The sequence below is a fragment of the Pelodiscus sinensis genome, chromosome 2, assembly GCF_049634645.1.
Source record: "Pelodiscus sinensis isolate JC-2024 chromosome 2, ASM4963464v1, whole genome shotgun sequence".
In the NCBI taxonomy this organism is placed as follows: Eukaryota; Metazoa; Chordata; order Testudines; family Trionychidae; genus Pelodiscus; species Pelodiscus sinensis.
Window position 1 is genome coordinate 175595057 of NC_134712.1, and position 26288 is coordinate 175621344.

Below are 26288 nucleotides of genomic sequence, written 5' to 3' on the forward strand. Positions count from 1 at the left end.
CTGGTAAGCCCGGGCAGAGGGTGCGAGGGGGCGGGGGCGGCAGTCCCGCGGCGAGCAGGGGCGGGCGAGAGCGGCGCGGAGCCGGCGGAGGCGGGGCGCGGGCTTGCTTTAAAGGCAGGCACAGCGGCAGGCGTCAACGTCTACGGCCATACCACCCTGAACACGCCCGATCTCGTCTGATCTCGGAAGCTAAGCAGGGTCGGGCCTGGTTAGTACTTGGATGGGAGACCTCCTGGGAATACTGGGTGCTGTAGGCTTTTTGCCGCCTCGGGCGGCAGGCCTCCCCCCGCAGGGCGCCCGCGCTTTTGCCGCCGCCAATCGGCTCCCCGCCCGGGCCAGCCGGGGTGCCCCAAAGTCCTTTTCCTCTCGCCTTCCAGCCCCCCTCCCCGTTCCCCACCGCAGCCGCCCGTGGCACTCTGCGTGCCGGAGTGCGCGCGCGCGCCTCTGTGTCTAAGGCATCTTCCAGCCCCGTCTCTTGTCGGCGGACTAACGATTAAAGAGGCCTCGCATTGAACTGCTCTTCGAGGTGTGCCCCTGTGCCTACTCTACGGCCACGTAGCGAATTCTTACCTCTGACCGAGCAGTTTGCTCCTTTTCGAGTCAGCTCTGAATTTGTCTCAGGCCCTCGGTTCTTCCTAGGCCATTGGCGCCGAGCCTTCGGCGCCTAACGGACAGCCTGGCCCCGGCCGCGGCCCGCCCCCGGCCCCGTCTCCTTTTCCCCGACCGGCGCCTGCCGCGGCGACGGGCGGCAGCAGGAGCGCCAGGCCGGCTGGCCGAAGGGGCGCCCCGGGCCCGAGGCCTGCCTGCCTGCCTGCCTGGCCGCCTGCTGCCCCGGTCTGCCCGGGAGGGGAAGCCAGAAGGCTCGCCGCCCCGGGGGGAAGGGGGCGGGGCTTTGGGGGCAGCGGCTTCGGGGAAGCCCTTCGCCAGCAGGCCTCCCCGGCCTCTGGCAGCCGGCCCCCTAAAATTGGAGCCAGAGAGACCGCTGCTGCCCTGAGGCGGCCCTCGTGCCCGGGGAGGCCGGGCGGCGGGTGGCCCCGGGGCTCGAGGGGGCGGCCCAGCCCGCCTCTGCCGGGGCGGGGCGGGGCGAGGCGAGGGGGCCCGTCGCGGGCGGCCTCCCGTTCCCCTCCCGCTCCCCCTCCCCGGGGCGGGCGCGAGGCAGGCGGAGGGGCGGGCGTCCCCGGGGCGGCGCGAGCGCGCGGGGAGCGCCAGGAGCCGCCAGCAAAGCGGGGCGCGGGTGGGCTGCGGGCCGCCCCGGCGGGGTGCGTGCAGGCGAGGCGCCGTAGCGGCAGCGTGCGGGGCAGGGCGGCGTGGGGGCGCGGCGCGGGCTTGGGGGTCGGCCTTGGGGGCGTGGGACCGTGGCGCGGGCGCAGGCGAAGGAGAGCCTGCGTGGCGAGGGGGTAGCGGTGGCGGGAGCATGTGGGGCTCTGGGGGGAAAGGCTGAGGAGGAGGCGGGTGCGAGCGGGGCAGGGGCAGGGTTGCCAGGTGTGCGGCTTTGCAGCGGACAGTCCGGCATTTGAGCTTTTCTGTGTGGGAAAGCAATTTGAGACACTATAACGGAGAAAATGTCAACGTGGAGTATTTTGTAAATCCGATGTCGTGCAGATTGTGCTGGGATGGCAAGCGCGTCGGGTAGTTTTGTGGCAAGCCTCTGGTAAGCCCGGGCAGAGGGTGCGAGGGGGCGGGGGCGGCAGTCCCGCGGCGAGCAGGGGCGGGCGAGAGCGGCGCGGAGCCGGCGGAGGCGGGGCGCGGGCTTGCTTTAAAGGCAGGCACAGCGGCAGGCGTCAACGTCTACGGCCATACCACCCTGAACACGCCCGATCTCGTCTGATCTCGGAAGCTAAGCAGGGTCGGGCCTGGTTAGTACTTGGATGGGAGACCTCCTGGGAATACTGGGTGCTGTAGGCTTTTTGCCGCCTCGGGCGGCAGGCCTCCCCCCGCAGGGCGCCCGCGCTTTTGCCGCCGCCAATCGGCTCCCCGCCCGGGCCAGCCGGGGTGCCCCAAAGTCCTTTTCCTCTCGCCTTCCAGCCCCCCTCCCCGTTCCCCACCGCAGCCGCCCGTGGCACTCTGCGTGCCGGAGTGCGCGCGCGCGCGCGCGCCTCTGTGTCTAAGGCATCTTTCAGCCCCGTCTCTTGTCGGCGGACTAACGATTAAAGAGGCCTCGCATTGAACTGCTCTTCGAGGTGTGCCCCTGTGCCTACTCTACGGCCACGTAGCGAATTCTTACCTCTGACCGAGCAGTTTGCTCCTTTTCGAGTCAGCTCTGAATTTGTCTCAGGCCCTCGGTTCTTCCTAGGCCATTGGCGCCGAGCCTTCGGCGCCTAACGGACAGCCTGGCCCCGGCCGCGGCCCGCCCCCGGCCCCGTCTCCTTTTCCCCGACCGGCGCCTGCCGCGGCGACGGGCGGCAGCAGGAGCGCCAGGCCGGCTGGCCGAAGGGGCGCCCCGGGCCCGAGGCCTGCCTGCCTGCCTGCCTGGCCGCCTGCTGCCCCGGTCTGCCCGGGAGGGGAAGCCAGAAGGCTCGCCGCCCCGGGGGGAAGGGGGCGGGGCTTTGGGGGCAGCGGCTTCGGGGAAGCCCTTCGCCAGCAGGCCTCCCCGGCCTCTGGCAGCCGGCCCCCTAAAATTGGAGCCAGAGAGACCGCTGCTGCCCTGAGGCGGCCCTCGTGCCCGGGGAGGCCGGGCGGCGGGTGGCCCCGGGGCTCGAGGGGGCGGCCCAGCCCGCCTCTGCCGGGGCGGGGCGGGGCGAGGCGAGGGGGCCCGTCGCGGGCGGCCTCCCGTTCCCCTCCCGCTCCCCCTCCCCGGGGCGGGCGCGAGGCAGGCGGAGGGGCGGGCGTCCCCGGGGCGGCGCGAGCGCGCGGGGAGCGCCAGGAGCCGCCAGCAAAGCGGGGCGCGGGTGGGCTGCGGGCCGCCCCGGCGGGGTGCGTGCAGGCGAGGCGCCGTAGCGGCAGCGTGCGGGGCAGGGCGGCGTGGGGGCGCGGCGCGGGCTTGGGGGTCGGCCTTGGGGGCGTGGGACCGTGGCGCGGGCGCAGGCGAAGGAGAGCCTGCGTGGCGAGGGGGTAGCGGTGGCGGGAGCATGTGGGGCTCTGGGGGGAAAGGCTGAGGAGGAGGCGGGTGCGAGCGGGGCAGGGGCAGGGTTGCCAGGTGTGCGGCTTTGCAGCGGACAGTCCGGCATTTGAGCTTTTCTGTGTGGGAAAGCAATTTGAGACACTATAACGGAGAAAATGTCAACGTGGAGTATTTTGTAAATCCGATGTCGTGCAGATTGTGCTGGGATGGCAAGCGCGTCGGGTAGTTTTGTGGCAAGCCTCTGGTAAGCCCGGGCAGAGGGTGCGAGGGGGCGGGGGCGGCAGTCCCGCGGCGAGCAGGGGCGGGCGAGAGCGGCGCGGAGCCGGCGGAGGCGGGGCGCGGGCTTGCTTTAAAGGCAGGCACAGCGGCAGGCGTCAACGTCTACGGCCATACCACCCTGAACACGCCCGATCTCGTCTGATCTCGGAAGCTAAGCAGGGTCGGGCCTGGTTAGTACTTGGATGGGAGACCTCCTGGGAATACTGGGTGCTGTAGGCTTTTTGCCGCCTCGGGCGGCAGGCCTCCCCCCGCAGGGCGCCCGCGCTTTTGCCGCCGCCAATCGGCTCCCCGCCCGGGCCAGCCGGGGTGCCCCAAAGTCCTTTTCCTCTCGCCTTCCAGCCCCCCTCCCCGTTCCCCACCGCAGCCGCCCGTGGCACTCTGCGTGCCGGAGTGCGCGCGCGCGCGCGCGCCTCTGTGTCTAAGGCATCTTCCAGCCCCGTCTCTTGTCGGCGGACTAACGATTAAAGAGGCCTCGCATTGAACTGCTCTTCGAGGTGTGCCCCTGTGCCTACTCTACGGCCACGTAGCGAATTCTTACCTCTGACCGAGCAGTTTGCTCCTTTTCGAGTCAGCTCTGAATTTGTCTCAGGCCCTCGGTTCTTCCTAGGCCATTGGCGCCGAGCCTTCGGCGCCTAACGGACAGCCTGGCCCCGGCCGCGGCCCGCCCCCGGCCCCGTCTCCTTTTCCCCGACCGGCGCCTGCCGCGGCGACGGGCGGCAGCAGGAGCGCCAGGCCGGCTGGCCGAAGGGGCGCCCCGGGCCCGAGGCCTGCCTGCCTGCCTGCCTGGCCGCCTGCTGCCCCGGTCTGCCCGGGAGGGGAAGCCAGAAGGCTCGCCGCCCCGGGGGGAAGGGGGCGGGGCTTTGGGGGCAGCGGCTTCGGGGAAGCCCTTCGCCAGCAGGCCTCCCCGGCCTCTGGCAGCCGGCCCCCTAAAATTGGAGCCAGAGAGACCGCTGCTGCCCTGAGGCGGCCCTCGTGCCCGGGGAGGCCGGGCGGCGGGTGGCCCCGGGGCTCGAGGGGGCGGCCCAGCCCGCCTCTGCCGGGGCGGGGCGAGGCGAGGGGGCCCGTCGCGGGCGGCCTCCCGTTCCCCTCCCGCTCCCCCTCCCCGGGGCGGGCGCGAGGCAGGCGGAGGGGCGGGCGTCCCCGGGGCGGCGCGAGCGCGCGGGGAGCGCCAGGAGCCGCCAGCAAAGCGGGGCGCGGGTGGGCTGCGGGCCGCCCCGGCGGGGTGCGTGCAGGCGAGGCGCCGTAGCGGCAGCGTGCGGGGCAGGGCGGCGTGGGGGCGCGGCGCGGGCTTGGGGGTCGACCTTGGGGGCGTGGGACCGTGGCGCGGGCGCAGGCGAAGGAGAGCCTGCGTGGCGAGGGGGTAGCGGTGGCGGGAGCATGTGGGGCTCTGGGGGGAAAGGCTGAGGAGGAGGCGGGTGCGAGCGGGGCAGGGGCAGGGTTGCCAGGTGTGCGGCTTTGCAGCGGACAGTCCGGCATTTGAGCTTTTCTGTGTGGGAAAGCAATTTGAGACACTATAACGGAGAAAATGTCAACGTGGAGTATTTTGTAAATCCGATGTCGTGCAGATTGTGCTGGGATGGCAAGCGCGTCGGGTAGTTTTGTGGCAAGCCTCTGGTAAGCCCGGGCAGAGGGTGCGAGGGGGCGGGGGCGGCAGTCCCGCGGCGAGCAGGGGCGGGCGAGAGCGGCGCGGAGCCGGCGGAGGCGGGGCGCGGGCTTGCTTTAAAGGCAGGCACAGCGGCAGGCGTCAACGTCTACGGCCATACCACCCTGAACACGCCCGATCTCATCTGATCTCGGAAGCTAAGCAGGGTCGGGCCTGGTTAGTACTTGGATGGGAGACCTCCTGGGAATACTGGGTGCTGTAGGCTTTTTGCCGCCTCGGGCGGCAGGCCTCCCCCCGCAGGGCGCCCGCGCTTTTGCCGCCGCCAATCGGCTCCCCGCCCGGGCCAGCCGGGGTGCCCCAAAGTCCTTTTCCTCTCGCCTTCCAGCCCCCCTCCCCGTTCCCCACCGCAGCCGCCCGTGGCACTCTGCGTGCCGGAGTGCGCGCGCGCGCGCCTCTGTGTCTAAGGCATCTTCCAGCCCCGTCTCTTGTCGGCGGACTAACGATTAAAGAGGCCTCGCATTGAACTGCTCTTCGAGGTGTGCCCCTGTGCCTACTCTACGGCCACGTAGCGAATTCTTACCTCTGACCGAGCAGTTTGCTCCTTTTCGAGTCAGCTCTGAATTTGTCTCAGGCCCTCGGTTCTTCCTAGGCCATTGGCGCCGAGCCTTCCGCGCCTAACGGACAGCCTGGCCCCGGCCGCGGCCCGCCCCCGGCCCCGTCTCCTTTTCCCCGACCGGCGCCTGCCGCGGCGACGGGCGGCAGCAGGAGCGCCAGGCCGGCTGGCCGAAGGGGCGCCCCGGGCCCGAGGCCTGCCTGCCTGCCTGCCTGGCCGCCTGCTGCCCCGGTCTGCCCGGGAGGGGAAGCCAGAAGGCTCGCCGCCCCGGGGGCAAGGGGGCGGGGCTTTGGGGGCAGCGGCTTCGGGGAAGCCCTTCGCCAGCAGGCCTCCCCGGCCTCTGGCAGCCGGCCCCCTAAAATTGGAGCCAGAGAGACCGCTGCTGCCCTGAGGCGGCCCTCGTGCCCGGGGAGGCCGGGCGGCGGGTGGCCCCGGGGCTCGAGGGGGCGGCCCAGCCCGCCTCTGCCGGGGCGGGGCGGGGCGAGGCGAGGGGGCCCGTCGCGGGCGGCCTCCCGTTCCCCTCCCGCTCCCCCTCCCCGGGGCCGGCGCGAGGCAGGCGGAGGGGCGGGCGTCCCCGGGGCGGCGCGAGCGCGCGGGGAGCGCCAGGAGCCGCCAGCAAAGCGGGGCGCGGGTGGGCTGCGGGCCGCCCCGGCGGGGTGCGTGCAGGCGAGGCGCCGTAGCGGCAGCGTGCGGGGCAGGGCGGCGTGGGGGCGCGGCGCGGGCTTGGGGGTCGGCCTTGGGGGCGTGGGACCGTGGCGCGGGCGCAGGCGAAGGAGAGCCTGCGTGGCGAGGGGGTAGCGGTGGCGGGAGCATGTGGGGCTCTGGGGGGAAAGGCTGAGGAGGAGGCGGGTGCGAGCGGGGCAGGGGCAGGGTTGCCAGGTGTGCGGCTTTGCAGCGGACAGTCCGGCATTTGAGCTTTTCTGTGTGGGAAAGCAATTTGAGACACTATAACGGAGAAAATGTCAACGTGGAGTATTTTGTAAATCCGATGTCGTGCAGATTGTGCTGGGATGGCAAGCGCGTCGGGTAGTTTTGTGGCAAGCCTCTGGTAAGCCCGGGCAGAGGGTGCGAGGGGGCGGGGGCGGGAGTCCCGCGGCGAGCAGGGGCGGGCGAGAGCGGCGCGGAGCCGGCGGAGGCGGGGCGCGGGCTTGCTTTAAAGGCAGGCACAGCGGCAGGCATCAACGTCTACGGCCATACCACCCTGAACACACCCGATCTCGTCTGATCTCGGAAGCTAAGCAGGGTCGGGCCTGGTTAGTACTTGGATGGGAGACCTCCTGGGAATACTGGGTGCTGTAGGCTTTTTGCCGCCTCGGGCGGCAGGCCTCCCCCCGCAGGGCGCCCGCGCTTTTGCCGCCGCCAATCGGCTCCCCGCCCGGGCCAGCCGGGGTGCCCCAAAGTCCTTTTCCTCTCGCCTTCCAGCCCCCCTCCCCGTTCCCCACCGCAGCCGCCCGTGGCACTCTGCGTGCCGGAGTGCGCGCGCGCGCGCCTCTGTGTCTAAGGCATCTTCCAGCCCCGTCTCTTGTCGGCGGACTAACGATTAAAGAGGCCTCGCATTGAACTGCTCTTCGAGGTGTGCCCCTGTGCCTACTCTACGGCCACGTAGCGAATTCTTACCTCTGACCGAGCAGTTTGCTCCTTTTCGAGTCAGCTCTGAATTTGTCTCAGGCCCTCGGTTCTTCCTAGGCCATTGGCGCCGAGCCTTCGGCGCCTAACGGACAGCCTGGCCCCGGCCGCGGCCCGCCCCCGGCCCCGTCTCCTTTTCCCCGACCGGCGCCTGCCGCGGCGACGGGCGGCAGCAGGAGCGCCAGGCCGGCTGGCCGAAGGGGCGCCCCGGGCCCGAGGCCTGCCTGCCTGCCTGCCTGCCTGGCCGCCTGCTGCCCCGGTCTGCCCGGGAGGGGAAGCCAGAAGGCTCGCCGCCCCGGGGGGAAGGGGGCGGGGCTTTGGGGGCAGCGGCTTCGGGGAAGCCCTTCGCCAGCAGGCCTCCCCGGCCTCTGGCAGCCGGCCCCCTAAAATTGGAGCCAGAGAGACCGCTGCTGCCCTGAGGCGGCCCTCGTGCCCGGGGAGGCCGGGCGGCGGGTGGCCCCGGGGCTCGAGGGGGCGGCCCAGCCCGCCTCTGCCGGGGCGGGGCGAGGCGAGGGGGCCCGTCGCGGGCGGCCTCCCGTTCCCCTCCCGCTCCCCCTCCCCGGGGCGGGCGCGAGGCAGGCGGAGGGGCGGGCGTCCCCGGGGCGGCGCGAGCGCGCGGGGAGCGCCAGGAGCCGCCAGCAAAGCGGGGCGCGGGTGGGCTGTGGGCCGCCCCGGCGGGGTGCGTGCAGGCGAGGCGCCGTAGCGGCAGCGTGCGGGGCAGGGCGGCGTGGGGGCGCGGCGCGGGCTTGGGGGTCGGCCTTGGGGGCGTGGGACCGTGGCGCGGGCGCAGGCGAAGGAGAGCCTGCGTGGCGAGGGGGTAGCGGTGGCGGGAGCATGTGGGGCTCTGGGGGGAAAGGCTGAGGAGGAGGCGGGTGCGAGCGGGGCAGGGGCAGGGTTGCCAGGTGTGCGGCTTTGCAGCGGACAGTCGGGCATTTGAGCTTTTCTGTGTGGGAAAGCAATTTGAGACACTATAACGGAGAAAATGTCAACGTGGAGTATTTTGTAAATCCGATGTCGTGCAGATTGTGCTGGGATGGCAAGCGCGTCGGGTAGTTTTGTGGCAAGCCTCTGGTAAGCCCGGGCAGAGGGTGCGAGGGGGCGGGGGCGGCAGTCCCGCGGCGAGCAGGGGCGGGCGAGAGCGGCGCGGAGCCGGCGGAGGCGGGGCGCGGGCTTGCTTTAAAGGCAGGCACAGCGGCAGGCGTCAACGTCTACGGCCATACCACCCTGAACACGCCCGATCTCGTCTGATCTCGGAAGCTAAGCAGGGTCGGGCCTGGTTAGTACTTGGATGGGAGACCTCCTGGGAATACTGGGTGCTGTAGGCTTTTTGCCGCCTCGGGCGGCAGGCCTCCCCCCGCAGGGCGCCCGCGCTTTTGCCGCCGCCAATCGGCTCCCCGCCCGGGCCAGCCGGGGTGCCCCAAAGTCCTTTTCCTCTCGCCTTCCAGCCCCCCTCCCCGTTCCCCACCGCAGCCGCCCGTGGCACTCTGCGTGCCGGAGTGCGCGCGCGCGCGCGCGCCTCTGTGTCTAAGGCATCTTCCAGCCCCGTCTCTTGTCGGCGGACTAACGATTAAAGAGGCCTCGCATTGAACTGCTCTTCGAGGTGTGCCCCTGTGCCTACTCTACGGCCACGTAGCGAATTCTTACCTCTGACCGAGCAGTTTGCTCCTTTTCGAGTCAGCTCTGAATTTGTCTCAGGCCCTCGGTTCTTCCTAGGCCATTGGCGCCGAGCCTTCGGCGCCTAACGGACAGCCTGGCCCCGGCCGCGGCCCGCCCCCGGCCCCGTCTCCTTTTCCCCGACCGGCGCCTGCCGCGGCGACGGGCGGCAGCAGGAGCGCCAGGCCGGCTGGCCGAAGGGGCGCCCCGGGCCCGAGGCCTGCCTGCCTGCCTGCCTGCCTGCCTGGCCGCCTGCTGCCCCGGTCTGCCCGGGAGGGGAAGCCAGAAGGCTCGCCGCCCCGGGGGCAAGGGGGCGGGGCTTTGGGGGCAGCGGCTTCAGGGAAGCCCTTCGCCAGCAGGCCTCCCCGGCCTCTGGCAGCCGGCCCCCTAAAATTGGAGCCAGAGAGACCGCTGCTGCCCTGAGGCGGCCCTCGTGCCCGGGGAGGCCGGGCGGCGGGTGGCCCCGGGGCTCGAGGGGGCGGCCCAGCCCGCCTCTGCCGGGGCGGGGCGAGGCGAGGGGGCCCGTCGCGGGCGGCCTCCCGCTCCCCTCCCGCTCCCCCTCCCCGGGGCGGGCGCGAGGCAGGCGGAGGGGCGGGCGTCCCCGGGGCGGCGCGAGCGCGCGGGGAGCGCCAGGAGCCGCCAGCAAAGCGGGGCGCGGGTGGGCTGCGGGCCGCCCCGGCTGGGTGCGTGCAGGCGAGGCGCCGTAGCGGCAGCGTGCGGGGCAGGGCGGCGTGGGGGCGCGGCGCGGGCTTGGGGGTCGGCCTTGGGGGCGTGGGACCGTGGCGCGGGCGCAGGCGAAGGAGAGCCTGCGTGGCGAGGGGGTAGCGGTGGCGGGAGCATGTGGGGCTCTGGGGGGAAAGGCTGAGGAGGAGGCGGGTGCGAGCGGGGCAGGGGCAGGGTTGCCAGGTGTGCGGCTTTGCAGCGGACAGTCCGGCATTTGAGCTTTTCTGTGTGGGAAAGCAATTTGAGACACTATAACGGAGAAAATGTCAACGTGGAGTATTTTGTAAATCCGATGTCGTGCAGATTGTGCTGGGATGGCAAGCGCGTCGGGTAGTTTTGTGGCAAGCCTCTGGTAAGCCCGGGCAGAGGGTGCGAGGGGGCGGGGGCGGCAGTCCCGCGGCGAGCAGGGGCGGGCGAGAGCGGCGCGGAGCCGGCGGAGGCGGGGCGCGGGCTTGCTTTAAAGGCAGGCACAGCGGCAGGTGTCAACGTCTACGGCCATACCACCCTGAACACGCCCGATCTCGTCTGATCTCGGAAGCTAAGCAGGGTCGGGCCTGGTTAGTACTTGGATGGGAGACCTCCTGGGAATACTGGGTGCTGTAGGCTTTTTGCCGCCTCGGGCGGCAGGCCTCCCCCCGCAGGGCGCCCGCGCTTTTGCCGCCGCCAATCGGCTCCCCGCCCGGGCCAGCCGGGGTGCCCCAAAGTCCTTTTCCTCTCGCCTTCCAGCCCCCCTCCCCGTTCCCCACCGCAGCCGCCCGTGGCACTCTGCGTGCCGGAGTGCGCGCGCGCGCGCGCGCCTCTGTGTCTAAGGCATCTTCCAGCCCCGTCTCTTGTCGGCGGACTAACGATTAAAGAGGCCTCGCATTGAACTGCTCTTCGAGGTGTGCCCCTGTGCCTACTCTACGGCCACGTAGCGAATTCTTACCTCTGACCGAGCAGTTTGCTCCTTTTCGAGTCAGCTCTGAATTTGTCTCAGGCCCTCGGTTCTTCCTAGGCCATTGGCGCCGAGCCTTCGGCGCCTAACGGACAGCCTGGCCCCGGCCGCGGCCCGCCCCCGGCCCCGTCTCCTTTTCCCCGACCGGCGCCTGCCGCGGCGACGGGCGGCAGCAGGAGCGCCAGGCCGGCTGGCCGAAGGGGCGCCCCGGGCCCGAGGCCTGCCTGCCTGCCTGCCTGCCTGCCTGGCCGCCTGCTGCCCCGGTCTGCCCGGGAGGGGAAGCCAGAAGGCTCGCCGCCCCGGGGGCAAGGGGGCGGGGCTTTGGGGGCAGCGGCTTCAGGGAAGCCCTTCGCCAGCAGGCCTCCCCGGCCTCTGGCAGCCGGCCCCCTAAAATTGGAGCCAGAGAGACCGCTGCTGCCCTGAGGCGGCCCTCGTGCCCGGGGAGGCCGGGCGGCGGGTGGCCCCGGGGCTCGAGGGGGCGGCCCAGCCCGCCTCTGCCGGGGCGGGGCGAGGCGAGGGGGCCCGTCGCGGGCGGCCTCCCGCTCCCCTCCCGCTCCCCCTCCCCGGGGCGGGCGCGAGGCAGGCGGAGGGGCGGGCGTCCCCGGGGCGGCGCGAGCGCGCGGGGAGCGCCAGGAGCCGCCAGCAAAGCGGGGCGCGGGTGGGCTGCGGGCCGCCCCGGCTGGGTGCGTGCAGGCGAGGCGCCGTAGCGGCAGCGTGCGGGGCAGGGCGGCGTGGGGGCGCGGCGCGGGCTTGGGGGTCGGCCTTGGGGGCGTGGGACCGTGGCGCGGGCGCAGGCGAAGGAGAGCCTGCGTGGCGAGGGGGTAGCGGTGGCGGGAGCATGTGGGGCTCTGGGGGGAAAGGCTGAGGAGGAGGCGGGTGCGAGCGGGGCAGGGGCAGGGTTGCCAGGTGTGCGGCTTTGCAGCGGACAGTCCGGCATTTGAGCTTTTCTGTGTGGGAAAGCAATTTGAGACACTATAACGGAGAAAATGTCAACGTGGAGTATTTTGTAAATCCGATGTCGTGCAGATTGTGCTGGGATGGCAAGCGCGTCGGGTAGTTTTGTGGCAAGCCTCTGGTAAGCCCGGGCAGAGGGTGCGAGGGGGCGGGGGCGGCAGTCCCGCGGCGAGCAGGGGCGGGCGAGAGCGGCGCGGAGCCGGCGGAGGCGGGGCGCGGGCTTGCTTTAAAGGCAGGCACAGCGGCAGGTGTCAACGTCTACGGCCATACCACCCTGAACACGCCCGATCTCGTCTGATCTCGGAAGCTAAGCAGGGTCGGGCCTGGTTAGTACTTGGATGGGAGACCTCCTGGGAATACTGGGTGCTGTAGGCTTTTTGCCGCCTCGGGCGGCAGGCCTCCCCCCGCAGGGCGCCCGCGCTTTTGCCGCCGCCAATCGGCTCCCCGCCCGGGCCAGCCGGGGTGCCCCAAAGTCCTTTTCCTCTCGCCTTCCAGCCCCCCTCCCCGTTCCCCACCGCAGCCGCCCGTGGCACTCTGCGTGCCGGAGTGCGCGCGCGCGCGCGCGCCTCTGTGTCTAAGGCATCTTCCAGCCCCGTCTCTTGTCGGCGGACTAACGATTAAAGAGGCCTCGCATTGAACTGCTCTTCGAGGTGTGCCCCTGTGCCTACTCTACGGCCACGTAGCGAATTCTTACCTCTGACCGAGCAGTTTGCTCCTTTTCGAGTCAGCTCTGAATTTGTCTCAGGCCCTCGGTTCTTCCTAGGCCATTGGCGCCGAGCCTTCCGCGCCTAACGGACAGCCTGGCCCCGGCCGCGGCCCGCCCCTGGCCCCGTCTCCTTTTCCCCGACCGGCGCCTGCCGCGGCGACGGGCGGCAGCAGGAGCGCCAGGCCGGCTGGCCGAAGGGGCGCCCCGGGCCCGAGGCCTGCCTGCCTGCCTGCCTGCCTGGCCGCCTGCTGCCCCGGTCTGCCCGGGAGGGGAAGCCAGAAGGCTCGCCGCCCCGGGGGCAAGGGGGCGGGGCTTTGGGGGCAGCGGCTTCGGGGAAGCCCTTCGCCAGCAGGCCTCCCCGGCCTCTGGCAGCCGGCCCCCTAAAATTGGAGCCAGAGAGACCGCTGCTGCCCTGAGGCGGCCCTCGTGCCCGGGGAGGCCGGGCGGCGGGTGGCCCCGGGGCTCGAGGGGGCGGCCCAGCCCGCCTCTGCCGGGGCGGGGCGAGGCGAGGGGGCCCGTCGCGGGCGGCCTCCCGTTCCCCTCCCGCTCCCCCTCCCCGGGGCGGGCGCGAGGCAGGCGGAGGGGCGGGCGTCCCCGGGGCGGCGCGAGCGCGCGGGGAGCGCCAGGAGCCGCCAGCAAAGCGGGGCGCGGGTGGGCTGCGGGCCGCCCCGGCGGGGTGCGTGCAGGCGAGGCGCCGTAGCGGCAGCGTGCGGGGCAGGGCGGCGTGGGGGCGCGGCGCGGGCTTGGGGGTCGGCCTTGGGGGCGTGGGACCGTGGCGCGGGCGCAGGCGAAGGAGAGCCTGCGTGGCGAGGGGGTAGCGGTGGCGGGAGCATGTGGGGCTCTGGGGGGAAAGGCTGAGGAGGAGGCGGGTGCGAGCGGGGCAGGGGCAGGGTTGCCAGGTGTGCGGCTTTGCAGCGGACAGTCCGGCATTTGAGCTTTTCTGTGTGGGAAAGCAATTTGAGACACTATAACGGAGAAAATGTCAACGTGGAGTATTTTGTAAATCCGATGTCGTGCAGATTGTGCTGGGATGGCAAGCGCGTCGGGTAGTTTTGTGGCAAGCCTCTGGTAAGCCCGGGCAGAGGGTGCGAGGGGGCGGGGGCGGCAGTCCCGCGGCGAGCAGGGGCGGGCGAGAGCGGCGCGGAGCCGGCGGAGGCGGGGCGCGGGCTTGCTTTAAAGGCAGGCACAGCGGCAGGCGTCAACGTCTACGGCCATACCACCCTGAACACGCCCGATCTCGTCTGATCTCGGAAGCTAAGCAGGGTCGGGCCTGGTTAGTACTTGGATGGGAGACCTCCTGGGAATACTGGGTGCTGTAGGCTTTTTGCCGCCTCGGGCGGCAGGCCTCCCCCCGCAGGGCGCCCGCGCTTTTGCCGCCGCCAATCGGCTCCCCGCCCGGGCCAGCCGGGGTGCCCCAAAGTCCTTTTCCTCTCGCCTTCCAGCCCCCCTCCCCGTTCCCCACCGCAGCCGCCCGTGGCACTCTGCGTGCCGGAGTGCGCGCGCGCGCGCGCGCCTCTGTGTCTAAGGCATCTTCCAGCCCCGTCTCTCGTCGGCGGACTAACGATTAAAGAGGCCTCGCATTGAACTGCTCTTCGAGGTGTGCCCCTGTGCCTACTCTACGGCCACGTAGCGAATTCTTACCTCTGACCGAGCAGTTTGCTCCTTTTCGAGTCAGCTCTGAATTTGTCTCAGGCCCTCGGTTCTTCCTAGGCCATTGGCGCCGAGCCTTCCGCGCCTAACGGACAGCCTGGCCCCGGCCGCGGCCCGCCCCTGGCCCCGTCTCCTTTTCCCCGACCGGCGCCTGCCGCGGCGACGGGCGGCAGCAGGAGCGCCAGGCCGGCTGGCCGAAGGGGCGCCCCGGGCCCGAGGCCTGCCTGCCTGCCTGCCTGGCCGCCTGCTGCCCCGGTCTGCCCGGGAGGGGAAGCCAGAAGGCTCGCCGCCCCGGGGGCAAGGGGGCGGGGCTTTGGGGGCAGCGGCTTCGGGGAAGCCCTTCGCCAGCAGGCCTCCCCGGCCTCTGGCAGCCGGCCCCCTAAAATTGGAGCCAGAGAGACCGCTGCTGCCCTGAGGCGGCCCTCGTGCCCGGGGAGGCCGGGCGGCGGGTGGCCCCGGGGCTCGAGGGGGCGGCCCAGCCCGCCTCTGCCGGGGCGGGGCGAGGCGAGGGGGCCCGTCGCGGGCGGCCTCCCGTTCCCCTCCCGCTCCCCCTCCCCGGGGCGGGCGCGAGGCAGGCGGAGGGGCGGGCGTCCCCGGGGCGGCGCGAGCGCGCGGGGAGCGCCAGGAGCCGCCAGCAAAGCGGGGCGCGGGTGGGCTGCGGGCCGCCCCGGCTGGGTGCGTGCAGGCGAGGCGCCGTAGCGGCAGCGTGCGGGGCAGGGCGGCGTGGGGGCGCGGCGCGGGCTTGGGGGTCGGCCTTGGGGGCGTGGGACCGTGGCGCGGGCGCAGGCGAAGGAGAGCCTGCGTGGCGAGGGGGTAGCGGTGGCGGGAGCATGTGGGGCTCTGGGGGGAAAGGCTGAGGAGGAGGCGGGTGCGAGCGGGGCAGGGGCAGGGTTGCCAGGTGTGCGGCTTTGCAGCGGACAGTCCGGCATTTGAGCTTTTCTGTGTGGGAAAGCAATTTGAGACACTATAACGGAGAAAATGTCAACGTGGAGTATTTTGTAAATCCGATGTCGTGCAGATTGTGCTGGGATGGCAAGCGCGTCGGGTAGTTTTGTGGCAAGCCTCTGGTAAGCCCGGGCAGAGGGTGCGAGGGGGCGGGGGCGGCAGTCCCACGGCGAGCAGGGGCGGGCGAGAGCGGCGCGGAGCCGGCGGAGGCGGGGCGCGGGCTTGCTTTAAAGGCAGGCACAGCGGCAGGTGTCAACGTCTACGGCCATACCACCCTGAACACGCCCGATCTCGTCTGATCTCGGAAGCTAAGCAGGGTCGGGCCTGGTTAGTACTTGGATGGGAGACCTCCTGGGAATACTGGGTGCTGTAGGCTTTTTGCCGCCTCGGGCGGCAGGCCTCCCCCCGCAGGGCGCCCGCGCTTTTGCCGCCGCCAATCGGCTCCCCGCCCGGGCCAGCCGGGGTGCCCCAAAGTCCTTTTCCTCTCGCCTTCCAGCCCCCCTCCCCGTTCCCCACCGCAGCCGCCCGTGGCACTCTGCGTGCCGGAGTGCGCGCGCGCGCGCGCGCCTCTGTGTCTAAGGCATCTTCCAGCCCCGTCTCTTGTCGGCGGACTAACGATTAAAGAGGCCTCGCATTGAACTGCTCTTCGAGGTGTGCCCCTGTGCCTACTCTACGGCCACGTAGCGAATTCTTACCTCTGACCGAGCAGTTTGCTCCTTTTCGAGTCAGCTCTGAATTTGTCTCAGGCCCTCGGTTCTTCCTAGGCCATTGGCGCCGAGCCTTCCGCGCCTAACGGACAGCCTGGCCCCGGCCGCGGCCCGCCCCCGGCCCCGTCTCCTTTTCCCCGACCGGCGCCTGCCGTGTGGGGGCGCGGCGCGGGCTTCGGTGTCCACCTTGTGGGCGTGGGATCTTGGCGCAGGCGAAGGAGAGCCTGCGTGGCGAGGGGGTTGCGATGGCGGGAGCATGTGAGGCTGGGGGGAAAGGCTGAGGAGGGAGACGGGTGTGAGTGGGCAGGGGTAGGGTTGCCAGTTTTAATATATTTTTTACTTCTTATGTGGTTGCTATTTCATGTGCGTTCTGTCCTTCCCCTCAAATTTTGAAATTAACACTTTGGGGATTGTTTAGGTGTTTGTTCTCTAGCCATTCCAGTGTGTTTGTGGGTGGCGAGGAGGGCTTCAGGAACACCGCCATGGGAGAGTTTGAAACGTTTCCGCTTTCCCCAGCCCCCCCCCCGTGCCTGCAGGAGCGTCCCTGTAGTTTTGGGGCCCCCCCTACTTGGGGCCCATCCGCTTTGTTCTGTGCGGGAGCCGGCAGGGCCGCGCCTGGTGCAACCAGTCCCCGGGCCGGGGCGCAGGGCCCGCGAGCGCGGCTGGGAGAGGCGGGGAGCTGGGCGGGACACTGAGGCAATCAGCTGACTCGAGGCAGTCACGGGACGGGGCTCGGCGTCTGCTTGCAGCTGGGGCAGACACCGGCCATGCTGCTGCTGCTGCTGCTGCTGCGAGCCGCCGGGCTGGTGGCGCTGCTCGGCGCGGGGCTCGGCGCAGAGGTACGTGTCTCCCCGCGGAGCGCTGCCTTGCTGGGCCCAGCTCCTTGGCGGGGCGCATGGGGGAGCGGGGACCGGCCTGGGCACCTCTGCGGGCGCGGAGCTCGGCTAAGGGCGGAGACTTTGCAGAGACGGCGGGAGCAGGGAGACGCACCAACCACAGCCCAGCCCCTGGGGAGATTTTGGGGGGCTGGGTCCCCTCCCTTTACGTACATTGCAAACGTCTTGGGGCGGCTCGGGGCCCTTCTCTTCAGTCCCCCCAGCGCCTCGTCAAGGCTGGCTGCAGGCGGTGGGGTGCACGGGGTGGATGCATGGCAGAGAGGGCGGCTCTGCTCTCTGAGCCCCCGATGTCCTTGCCTCGCAGGGCTGCTGGGGCGGGGCGGGGCGGAAGGAGCAGGGTAATCTGCTGCTGTGGTTTCAACTGTATTTTTGAAGAACAGTGCTCTGGATACCCCCATCCGAAAGGGAACTAATCTGTCTGATGCTTGTGGAGGTTACAGGACGCTGCTGTGGGGAGCCAACTTGTTGGAAGGGACAGATTCAGGTTACTTAACTCTGCTACATTAGTTTTCTCTTTGCTTGGTTATGGAGTTGTGATTCTGGGCTTGTTTGAGGCAGGGTCTTCTGTTTCTTGCAGCAAAGGGATTTTGTGCTACGGGGTTTAGTGAGGGAGAGATCTGTCTTCCTGCTCAATGCTTTCTGAACTCTCACCCATAAAGCCATGAATTGTCATTACAGCGCCGCCCCCTTGTTAGCCTTATTTTAGCCTTTGATTCTGAATATTCATCTTGACGAGTTATATGACTCTACATCTTTAACAGCCTTGCTTGTGTTTGGTTTGTGGGCTGTTCTGATGGTGCCAGCTTCCGACAACATACCCAGTAGAAAACATGATTTACTGGTGTGGTTTGAGAACAGGCAAGCGTATCCACTTTTTCCCCCACCATTTTTAATATGCTTTATCATTGTACTTGTTCCTTCTATATAGATATGCATCAAAGCCACATTCCAGGTTACAGTCTTGCTAAAGTCCTATAGTGGTTGCAATACAGTAATTCCTCATTTAACATGTGTCCACTTAACACGTTTTCGCAATAGCACGATTTTATTTTTAGGGATCATTTTTTGAATTACACGACCCTGGAATAACACGATTTTGCCAGCCCGTCTGTTGCTGGTGGCTGTGCGGGGCTTCCCTCACCTCTCTGCAAAGTAGCGGAAGGTTTGCCACTCACTGCGCCATTCCCCAGCAACCCTCCCCTTGCCAGACGCAGTGCGGGTCCCATCAGACCCATCACAGGGGCATGCTCCCAACCCAATCCCCCTTTCCTTCCCTTCCCTTTCCCTCCTTTCCCCAGAGCCAAACACCTCCCCTCTCTGTTGTAACCCAGTCCCCTTTCTCCTTCAACCTTATGTCTGGGACCCAGCAGACACCACCGCTTGAAACGCGACCCCCACCTTTTCCATTATTTTCAATGGGAAGATTGACCCCACATAACACGTTTTCACTTAACACGATCATTTTCTGAAACATATATAGTGTTAAGTGAGGAATTGCTGTACTTCCAGTTAAGGCTTGAGTGAAGAGGTGTAAGGCAGCATTTCCTTTGGTTTTGTTGCATTTGAAGTAAGCTCTTAGCATTATTTTAATGGTCATCCATTTAAATGTATACATATTTTAGATAAAGTTAACACATAATAAAAACAGAATGACTCTAGGTGGGGGAGAGGTTGGTTTAAACTGACAACAGTCAGTAACACAGTACATCACCTTTTTGAATTATTTTTAAAAAGCAAATATTAATTAAAAACTTAAAATAGTCGTTCTGGTGACCTCATGATTTAAAAATAAGAGTGTGGGGGATAGGGATGTGAAATACTGTTTAATTTATTAACAGGTTAAACATTGTTTAACTGGTTAATCGATTAAAAGGAGTGTGGGCAGAGGGGCGCCCCCCCCTTCCCCAGGCTCTAGCCTGGCTGGAGCAGCCCCCTGCGGTATGCCTGGGCCCACTGTGAACAGGGGCTGCTCAGACGACTAGAGAGGCCCCTGTCTGCAGCGTTCCCCTCCTCTTCCATTGGAAGTGGAGAGCTTCTCCATCCCCACCAGTTACCAATTAACTGGAACTGGTAAGCATCAGTTCCAGTTAACCTTTCACATTGCTAGTGGTGGGGGAGAAAGAGAATATGTTATCAGAATGCACATAAAAGGGTTTAGTTTATGGAAGCTGCAAGGTACTGATGAGGGGGTCTAAGTCTTAGCTGCCATACCAAAACTCATGTTGATTCAGAGTCTCCCTAAATCCTGGCCTAAACTACACGTGTGGAAAGGACTGATGACCACCCTGTCACGGAGTGTGGGGGAATCACCGGGTCCTGCACCCCCATCCGCAGTCCCATGTTCTCTCAGCTACCAAGTAGAGCAGAAGGTTTCTTGTTACAGGAACATTCAGTACAGTCCCTCTTGGGAGATAAGGGGGCCCAGAGCCACGGCTCTGGACTTCTGCCCAGGCCTAAACCTGCCCCCCCAAAAAACCTCACACACCCAGCAACTAGTCCCAGCCCTCCAGGCTGCCTCTGCCTACTCCTTTGTTCAGATTCCGGGGCAAGGTGTCACCTGGTTGCTTCCACCACCTAGGCTCAGGTTACAGGACAGACTGAGCTATTGTGTGTGGCTCTCACTGAGGGGAGGCTGCCCCATTTTAGCACATACACAAGATTCCCGGGGCCAGCTTTAGGACGTGTGCGGCACCAATTTGAACAGTTTTGACAGTCAGGATTTTTGGTTGAGCGCGCAAAAAAAAAAAAACCCCCCACACACAAAAAACCAGCACACAAAAAAAGAGTCACAGTCCCTTTAAGGTCCCAGCTCAGGGCAGAGTCCCACCTTCCCGCCAAACCCCAGGGCCAGCTCCCCCTCCGGGGCGCAGGGAAACCCCTGTGCTCAACTCACCTCTCCTGCAGCGCAGGGAAGCCCCCATGCTCCTTCTCTGGGGCCAACGGCCCCTCCCGCAGCATGCCTGGCACACCAGCACACTTCCGGCTTTCGGGCACGGGGCCCACTTGCTTTAGGGTGCGGGGCTGTGACGGACCGGGCTGTGTCTGGGCACAGCTGAGGGCGTCCGCTCAGGGCGAATTGCTCAAATCCGGGGCTTCTTACAGTCCCCAGACTGGTGACCTTTCCAAACAGGCCACAAACCAGTCCCACACAGCTCTTCAGCAGCCTACCTGAAGCCTCATGAGCAAAACCCCTCCGACACCCCAGCAATATCCATGCCCCAGATGGCCCCGGGCCTATACACAGGTGGGGGGCGGGGGGTCCTAGCACCCAATCCCACCTACCCCGAACAAGTCCTGTCCGGTTCCAAGAAACCAGCCACAGATCCCTGGTCAATTTACCCTCTGGATCTTACCCACAAATCACGCCGAGCCAATCCTTTAGAATCTATATCTAAACGTTTATTATCACAAGAAAAAAAAGCATGAGAGTAAGGTTGTTAAAGAATATTACATTACATGCACCGAATCTCCCAGTTCTCGATGCAGGCTCTAGCAGAGATATTACAGCTGCTGGTTTAAAAGTCCTTGTTGCACATCCTACCATCAGGATGGGTCCACAGGTCTTCCGGTCTCTTCGATCCCTGCAATGCTGCCTCTGGGATGAAGTGCTGAGCTGAGAACAAGATGGCGTTGACCACATGGCCTATTTATCCCTCCATCCTGGTCCCTTCTTGGCTGTAGCAGGTCAACTGCCCGAGGCCAATCTCTGTGTTCCCTGCTGGCAGCTCTCAGGTGACAGCCCCCATTCTTTAGGTGTCCTTGGCCCATTGAGAGCCATTGTCCCACAGGGCCTCGCTAATTAGCACGTCCACAGGCCCGGCCCTGCCCAATGCTCAACCACATGCAGGGAAATCTTCAGTATCCATACCATTACATGCTAATAGTTGCACACACAGACATTATACAAACACATGAACAGCGTACATAGGATTATCAGACAGTAAGCTTCTATTCAATACCTCACATGGGCCACTTCTATACCATTTTTGGGGCCAACACCCCCCACCTATGGGTGCATCAGTGATCTGGCTGCTCCCCTCAAGATCCAGTAACTTGACAGGGGCCCTCTTAGGTGCAGGGCCTGATTTGGGGGATTGGGCGAATTGGCCTAAAGCTGGCCCTGAAGATTTCTATCCTCACTCTGACACTGGTGCAGTGCCCAAGAAACTGAGGCGCACACACGGGGTTGCAATGAGGGAATCATCACATAAGAGAGTGAACACAATCCCCACTACATCACACACCCTAAATTAATGTTGCTTTAAACTATCTTTCAAAACTTGTTTGCCATAAATGAGTACACTGTCACCTTGAAAGTGCAGGCCTTTATATTTCCCGTCTCTGAGCAACTATTCAAGGCTGCTTTAAAGGGATTTTTGATGTGCATGTATTATTTTTCCTTACAGTTTCTCTGAGGAGCAGAAGTATGGGATGAGATGGAGGAAGTAGTTTTCATGCTTTATGTTTATGCTCCAGTGATACTGAATGGCTGAAGCCTGGAACTGAATGATTGATGGCTATATCATCATTCTGATATTCATTTAGTCACCACCATGGGTCACTGGGGAAAAAACACTATTTTAGTTTGTCACCCATATTTAAAATAAACTTCTGGAATAATTTGATTTCTCAGAGCGAGACTACAAACTGACCTGACACGAATACACAAACTCATAAAATAAAAACAAAAAATTGGAAGCCCTGGTATTCTTGTTTATGTGAGAGCGGAACCATATCAAAATGTGTAGAGCCCCTTTTAAAAGGGGAGTAGTTGAAAAGTGTCCAGCGCATCATGAATAACCATGCTGCTGGCTTAGGAGGGATAATTCGCTAAGCTGCGAAACAGACGTCGCAACTTGAGAGAAAATTTGTATGATCAAAGATTATGTTTGTAGCTTTTTGCTTTTTTTTTCTTACTGATTCTTAGAAGAGTTTCTGTGTTATGGGTGTAGAGAAGTGTCTTAATGATGCACCATCTTCAATTTTCCAAGGTTATTGTGCATGGGAAGTAGATTAGGTAGTGAATGCAAAGTATTAACTATAGTTGTGTTTCTTCTGTGGAGTAAACAAGGTCTGGTAATATTTTATTGGTTTTTGGAAAGCAATCATAACTGTGTGATTTGAAACAATATGCCAGAATTATGAGAATTTGTATTACTGCTTTATCATTCATAGGTTTTTGTTATAACTTATCTGGGAACCTTGAGGGTAGATGAGGTATAGAGATCAGGACTGGGTTCTCAGATCATAGCTATTCTAAGTTAATGTACATTTTATAGCTATCCTTGATAGTGACAGTTGTCTCTTCCTCAGCCTTGGTGTTCTGGGCTTTAGATGGTGGATAACGCCTCTGTCTGGTTTCTAGCCTGGGAAAAGGGGATTTTATGTCTAATATAAAAAAGCTGATGCTGGTTCCTGGTTGCAGGCCAAGTTGACCAAGAAGTCCCTTCACAACCACGTTCTTACCTACTGGAAACTTCTATAGAACAGGAAGGTGCAGGGACTGGTAGAGATGATCTCCTTCAGGCAATTGCCGCTTGAAGCAAAGGCTACAGTGGCTGCTGGTGTTGTCTTCGTCTTCATGATGATATCCCGGACCTTCCTGGCAGAGCGACTTGAATTCAGTACACGGAGGTGGCTGCAGAGATTACAGATGGCACTGTTTGTTAATGCACTGATGTTCATAGGTTCTCTTTATATCTGGAGATGTATAGTGACCACATTCTACAGGCTTTCAGCTGCCAGCTCCTATTGTTTCATGCCATGGAAAATAGCTGTACTCATGTTTCTAGCCTTGGCACACTCAAGCTTTTTTACACTGTTGTTTCTTATCGCAGAAGAGCCCAGTTTCTTTTCCTTAGCTTCTTACACATGTCTAGGAGCCTATATAATCCTTGTTTTCTTTCTCTTTGCTTTGGGCACTGTAGAACAAGTTTATAAGCTCTTGATCAGGAGGGGTGCTCAGACAAGTGGTGTCCATAAGAGTAGTAAAACTATGATTAAGCCTATTCTGGCTGTCATGGTAACAATTGCACTGACTACTGTTGGGTTGTTGAATGCCTCCCAACCTCCTGCAGTGACCACAGTGGAGATTCCTATTCACAAACTGCCTTTGTCCATGGATGGCCTAAAGGTGGTGATGATATGCGATATCCATCTGGGACCCACTGTAGGGAAGACTAAACTTGGAATGGTAGTGAAGATGGTCAAAGCTTTAAAACCAGATATCACTGTGATTGTAGGTGATCTATCGGATTCTGAAGTGATGGCCATCCGCCCTGCTGTCGAATCTCTTAGTGAGCTTAATTCCCCATTGGGAACTTACTTTGTCACTGGAAACCATGAGTATTATACTTCTGATGTCAACAATTGGTTTGAGTTGCTGAAGTCATTTAATATTCGTCCACTCCACAATGAGAATGTGAAGATCTCTTCTCCAAGGAGCAGCATTGATTGGTTCTGTTTGGCTGGCGTTGATGATATTGAAGCTCAGATGTTGCGCTATTCTGGTCACGGCATGGATTTAAAAAAAGCTTTAAGTAACTGTAGTGCTGATCATGCAATAGTACTTCTGGCTCATCAGCCATTGGCTGCAAAATGGGCTCTCCATGAACGGCCAGACATAAACTTGGTCCTTTCTGGCCACACTCACGGTGGGCAAATATTCCCTCTGAATGCTGGTGCCTATTTACTGAATCCCTTCTTCGTTGGCTTGTATAAATTGGGACAGAGCTCTTTCATATATGTCAGCCCGGGGACTATGTATTATGGAATTCCAATGAGGCTGGGTAGCAGAGCTGAAATAACGGAGATCATCCTGCGCTCTCCCTGAATGGTTTGCCAGCTTGAAAATGTTGTATCTTCTATCAGCCAGTAGAACTGACTCTGATATGCACAAGTCCCTGAGCCAAGTCCATCCGCGATATAACACTGGGGAAGTTGGTGAGGTTAGAGCAGCGATGGACTTGGCTTTGTAAGCTGATGCTGCTCCTTCTGCAGATAGCACTGTTTCTTCCACCATCTTGTAGGCTTGTCAAACACCCATGACAGATGACTGGAAGTGATCCATAAGTCAATTAGATGTGTTCATTGTGCTGTTAAGATGCCTCATTGAAAAGTTATCGCCATGGCATTGGTGTTTCATTTTAAGTTTGCTTACTGTGTGTATTCAATATTTTGTAATCTGTCATTGGCTCACATTCTACTTGATTCTTGCCATCTGATGGAGTGCTGCCTAATTCCTAATGGTGCACAGTTTGTCCACTGGGAGATGTGGTAAAACTGATGTAAATTTTCCCCCGTGTGCTCTACAAAGTCTTCATTCAGGCTTATTGATTCCTGCTGACTCCTACTCTAGGAATTGAAGGGGGAAGGGGAGGAAAGGGCAAGGATTCTGTTTGTTTTGTATTCTGAGGCCTTGATCTCAGTTGGGACCTATAGATGTTACTGCAAAACCACTAGTGAAGCAAGTTATCCATGCTAGGGTTGCCAATTTTGGTTGGATTTATTCCTGGAGATTTTATTATATGACCCATCTTTTAATTAAAGATCAATTAAAACTTTAGTTCCTTTAGACTACAAGACAGTCCTGGAGGGCTGGCGTCCCTCTGTATTGGCTCCTGTAAAATCTAGATCAACAATCCAAATCATAAGAATTTGAGAGACTTTTATAGTGACGAAGTATAGAATTTATCTAGTGGGTGTTTAATAAAGGGCTTATAAAAGGGGCATTATTAGCTCAAATTCTCATTTCATTCTGAGTGTTCAGGACCTTTGTGAGAGTGTCTGTGTTAGCACTTTTATCAGTAAAACTTTTGTCAGTTAAGGGTGTGATTAAAATACCCTGCCCCCGATTGACAGTTTCACCACGGAAGTGCTGGTATGAAGAGTGCTATGTCTGCAGCAGATACTCTCCTGCTGACATAACTACAGCTGCTCTTTAGAGATGGTTTAATTATGCCCATTGGAGAGCTCTCTCATATTGGTATAAAGTGGCTACATGGGAGATCTTGCAGCGGCACAGCTGTATCAATACATCTGTGCTGCTGTAAGGGCTCTAATGTAGACATAGCCTTAAAATCTATAGTTGAAATAACTACAACAAAAAAACCTTTTTTTCCCCCATTTGTATCCTTGAGGTAGATTTAGTTTGTAATTTCTTTCCATTGTATAGTTAATTTCTCCTTTCTGTTTGTATAAGATTTTTACCCAACAAATGGAGAGAGAGAGAATATACAAATAAAACAGCTGTGCCTGACGGGAAAGGTACTTGAAATTTTGAACTTACTTTAAAGTAATCTAGTTTGTAAATTAATATTTTCCCTTTACCGGAATTGGATTAAATAGCATTGCAGTAAACCTCAGAGTTATGAAAACCTCAAGAATGGAGGTTGTACGTAATTCTGAAATGTTCATAATTCTGCACAAAGTTTCAGAAGTTTACAATTGAACGTTGATTTCATGCAGTTGTGAAACTTCACTATGCAGAGGAAAAATTCTGTGTTAAGGGATGTAAAATCCCATTTGATCAGTTAAATGTTACATGCTCCAGCTGGAGCACCTTTGCCCATGGTGTGGGCAGGGGCTGCTCCAGCTCCCGCCAGTTAACTGTAACTGGTAAACATCACCATAACTGGTTAACCATTCCCTATGTTGAACCAACTTAATTTAAATGAAACAAGTGTGGAAAGTTTCCTTTGCCTTTTCAAATCTTTTAGTAGCTTACATTGAACGTGGTACTGTACTGAATTTTCTATTTTTGGTTTCTCCTGTTGCATAATTGTGTCTGCTGCTGCATCCAAATGAGTTGTGTGGTTGACTGCTCAGTTTGTAACTCTGAAGTTCTAACTTCTAACTTCTAGGGATTCTAACTTCTGTATGTGTGTAGATTTCCTGGCGTCAAGACCCCTCATTGTTGCGCTTTGGAAAAAGGTGGTCATCTTTTTGTGTCCATTTAAACGGCATCTGAAACATTTCACTATCTTCCTCACACCAGTCCTTTGAGCATAAAGACGCTCTAGCAGATGAGGAAGAGAGGAAACGTGGCAGAGTAGGGGAATTGAATCCAAGTCCCATGCTAACACCGTAACCACTGAACCACTGCTCTCTAGTTTCCCAGTATCTAAATACACTGCACCTTCACAAAATGCTTTGTATCTATGCAGCATCTTTCATCTGAAGAGCTCAAAACACAAACAGAGCCCCACATATCCACTGTGTGTGTGCCTTATGACTGCTCTTTCCTAGGCCGAGTTGGTGTTGCTGCTACCTGACCACCACGAGTTTGCCCCCAGTGATAGTCTCCAGTTCTTGTTGTCAGTGAAAGACCTGAGTTAAAATCCATGTCTCCAACTTGGTAGCGCATTCTCTCTAGGCCACACTGAGCCTGTGCAACTTGGCAATAATCCTAATTCTGTAGCTAAGAACCTTCCATTGGAGGCAGGCAGAGGCGTTTGCTTCGTTGTTAGTTTCTGGGAGCAGGCCTACACTACAAGGACAGGTTGATCTAAGTTATGCAATTTTAGTTGCTAGTAGCGTAACTCAAATTCATGAAATCTAGATCTACTTACAGGGTTCACACTGCGGGCGGTTGTGAGTAAAAACTCTCCTGTCGATTCTCCTTATTCATCTCGTTTCGTTAAATACAAGAGTTGACAGAGATCGGCGTTTGATTTTACTGGTCTGTATTAGACTGGCTAAATTGATCACCATGGCGTCTATCCACCTCATAATGGAGCCAAGCCTTCAGTGAGCCCTGAAATGTCAGTTAGCTCTGTTTTCCTCCAGCCCTTTCCAAGATAATGCAAATGTGTACAAAAATCAGTCTGGAGGATTGACCCCTTCAGGAAGCCAGTGATTTTAAATTGTACTGTACGAACATTTTGACCTTGTGTGAATGCCTGTATAACAATAGAAAGCATAACTTTTCTGATAGGAGG

At 61.7% G+C, this 26288-nt stretch overlaps 2 protein-coding genes and 10 non-coding genes across 12 annotated transcripts in view; all 12 read left to right on the forward strand.

Annotated features, from left to right (window-relative positions):
- Positions 1-138: 138 nt before the first annotated feature.
- Positions 139-257, forward strand: LOC142827447 (5S ribosomal RNA). The gene has a single exon (XR_012902174.1). It is a non-coding gene; the product is annotated as a 5S ribosomal RNA (ribosomal RNA).
- A 1529-nt stretch (positions 258-1786) lies between these two features.
- On the forward strand, positions 1787-1905 carry LOC142827448 (5S ribosomal RNA). The gene has a single exon (XR_012902175.1). It is a non-coding gene; the product is annotated as a 5S ribosomal RNA (ribosomal RNA).
- Positions 1906-3440: 1535 nt separating this feature from the next.
- Positions 3441-3559, forward strand: LOC142827449 (5S ribosomal RNA). The gene has a single exon (XR_012902176.1). It is a non-coding gene; the product is annotated as a 5S ribosomal RNA (ribosomal RNA).
- Positions 3560-5089: 1530 nt separating this feature from the next.
- LOC142827446 (5S ribosomal RNA) lies at positions 5090-5208 on the forward strand. Its single transcript, XR_012902173.1, has one exon. It is a non-coding gene; the product is annotated as a 5S ribosomal RNA (ribosomal RNA).
- Positions 5209-6739: 1531 nt separating this feature from the next.
- Positions 6740-6858, forward strand: LOC142827433 (5S ribosomal RNA). Its single transcript, XR_012902160.1, has one exon. It is a non-coding gene; the product is annotated as a 5S ribosomal RNA (ribosomal RNA).
- A 1530-nt stretch (positions 6859-8388) lies between these two features.
- Positions 8389-8507, forward strand: LOC142827450 (5S ribosomal RNA). The gene has a single exon (XR_012902177.1). It is a non-coding gene; the product is annotated as a 5S ribosomal RNA (ribosomal RNA).
- A 1538-nt stretch (positions 8508-10045) lies between these two features.
- Positions 10046-10164, forward strand: LOC142827451 (5S ribosomal RNA). Its single transcript, XR_012902178.1, has one exon. It is a non-coding gene; the product is annotated as a 5S ribosomal RNA (ribosomal RNA).
- A 1538-nt stretch (positions 10165-11702) lies between these two features.
- LOC142827452 (5S ribosomal RNA) lies at positions 11703-11821 on the forward strand. Its single transcript, XR_012902179.1, has one exon. It is a non-coding gene; the product is annotated as a 5S ribosomal RNA (ribosomal RNA).
- A 1534-nt stretch (positions 11822-13355) lies between these two features.
- Positions 13356-13474, forward strand: LOC142827453 (5S ribosomal RNA). The gene has a single exon (XR_012902180.1). It is a non-coding gene; the product is annotated as a 5S ribosomal RNA (ribosomal RNA).
- Positions 13475-15004: 1530 nt separating this feature from the next.
- LOC142827454 (5S ribosomal RNA) lies at positions 15005-15123 on the forward strand. Its single transcript, XR_012902181.1, has one exon. It is a non-coding gene; the product is annotated as a 5S ribosomal RNA (ribosomal RNA).
- A 1039-nt stretch (positions 15124-16162) lies between these two features.
- The window catches only part of GLB1 (galactosidase beta 1), a 63761-nt gene continuing 53635 nt past the window's right edge, over positions 16163-26288 (forward strand). Inside the window, exon 1 of the mRNA XM_075921843.1 lies at positions 16163-16293. Coding sequence (XP_075777958.1) covers positions 16222-16293 — 72 coding nt within the window. The 5' untranslated portion in view covers positions 16163-16221. The remainder of the gene's footprint in view (positions 16294-26288) is intronic.
- On the forward strand, positions 16166-25728 carry TMPPE (transmembrane protein with metallophosphoesterase domain). Its single transcript, XM_075921845.1, has 2 exons — positions 16166-16293; positions 21776-25728. Exon 2 carries the CDS (start codon positions 21863-21865, stop codon positions 23180-23182), a length of 1320 nt encoding a protein of 439 aa, XP_075777960.1. The 5' UTR covers positions 16166-16293; positions 21776-21862; the 3' UTR covers positions 23183-25728.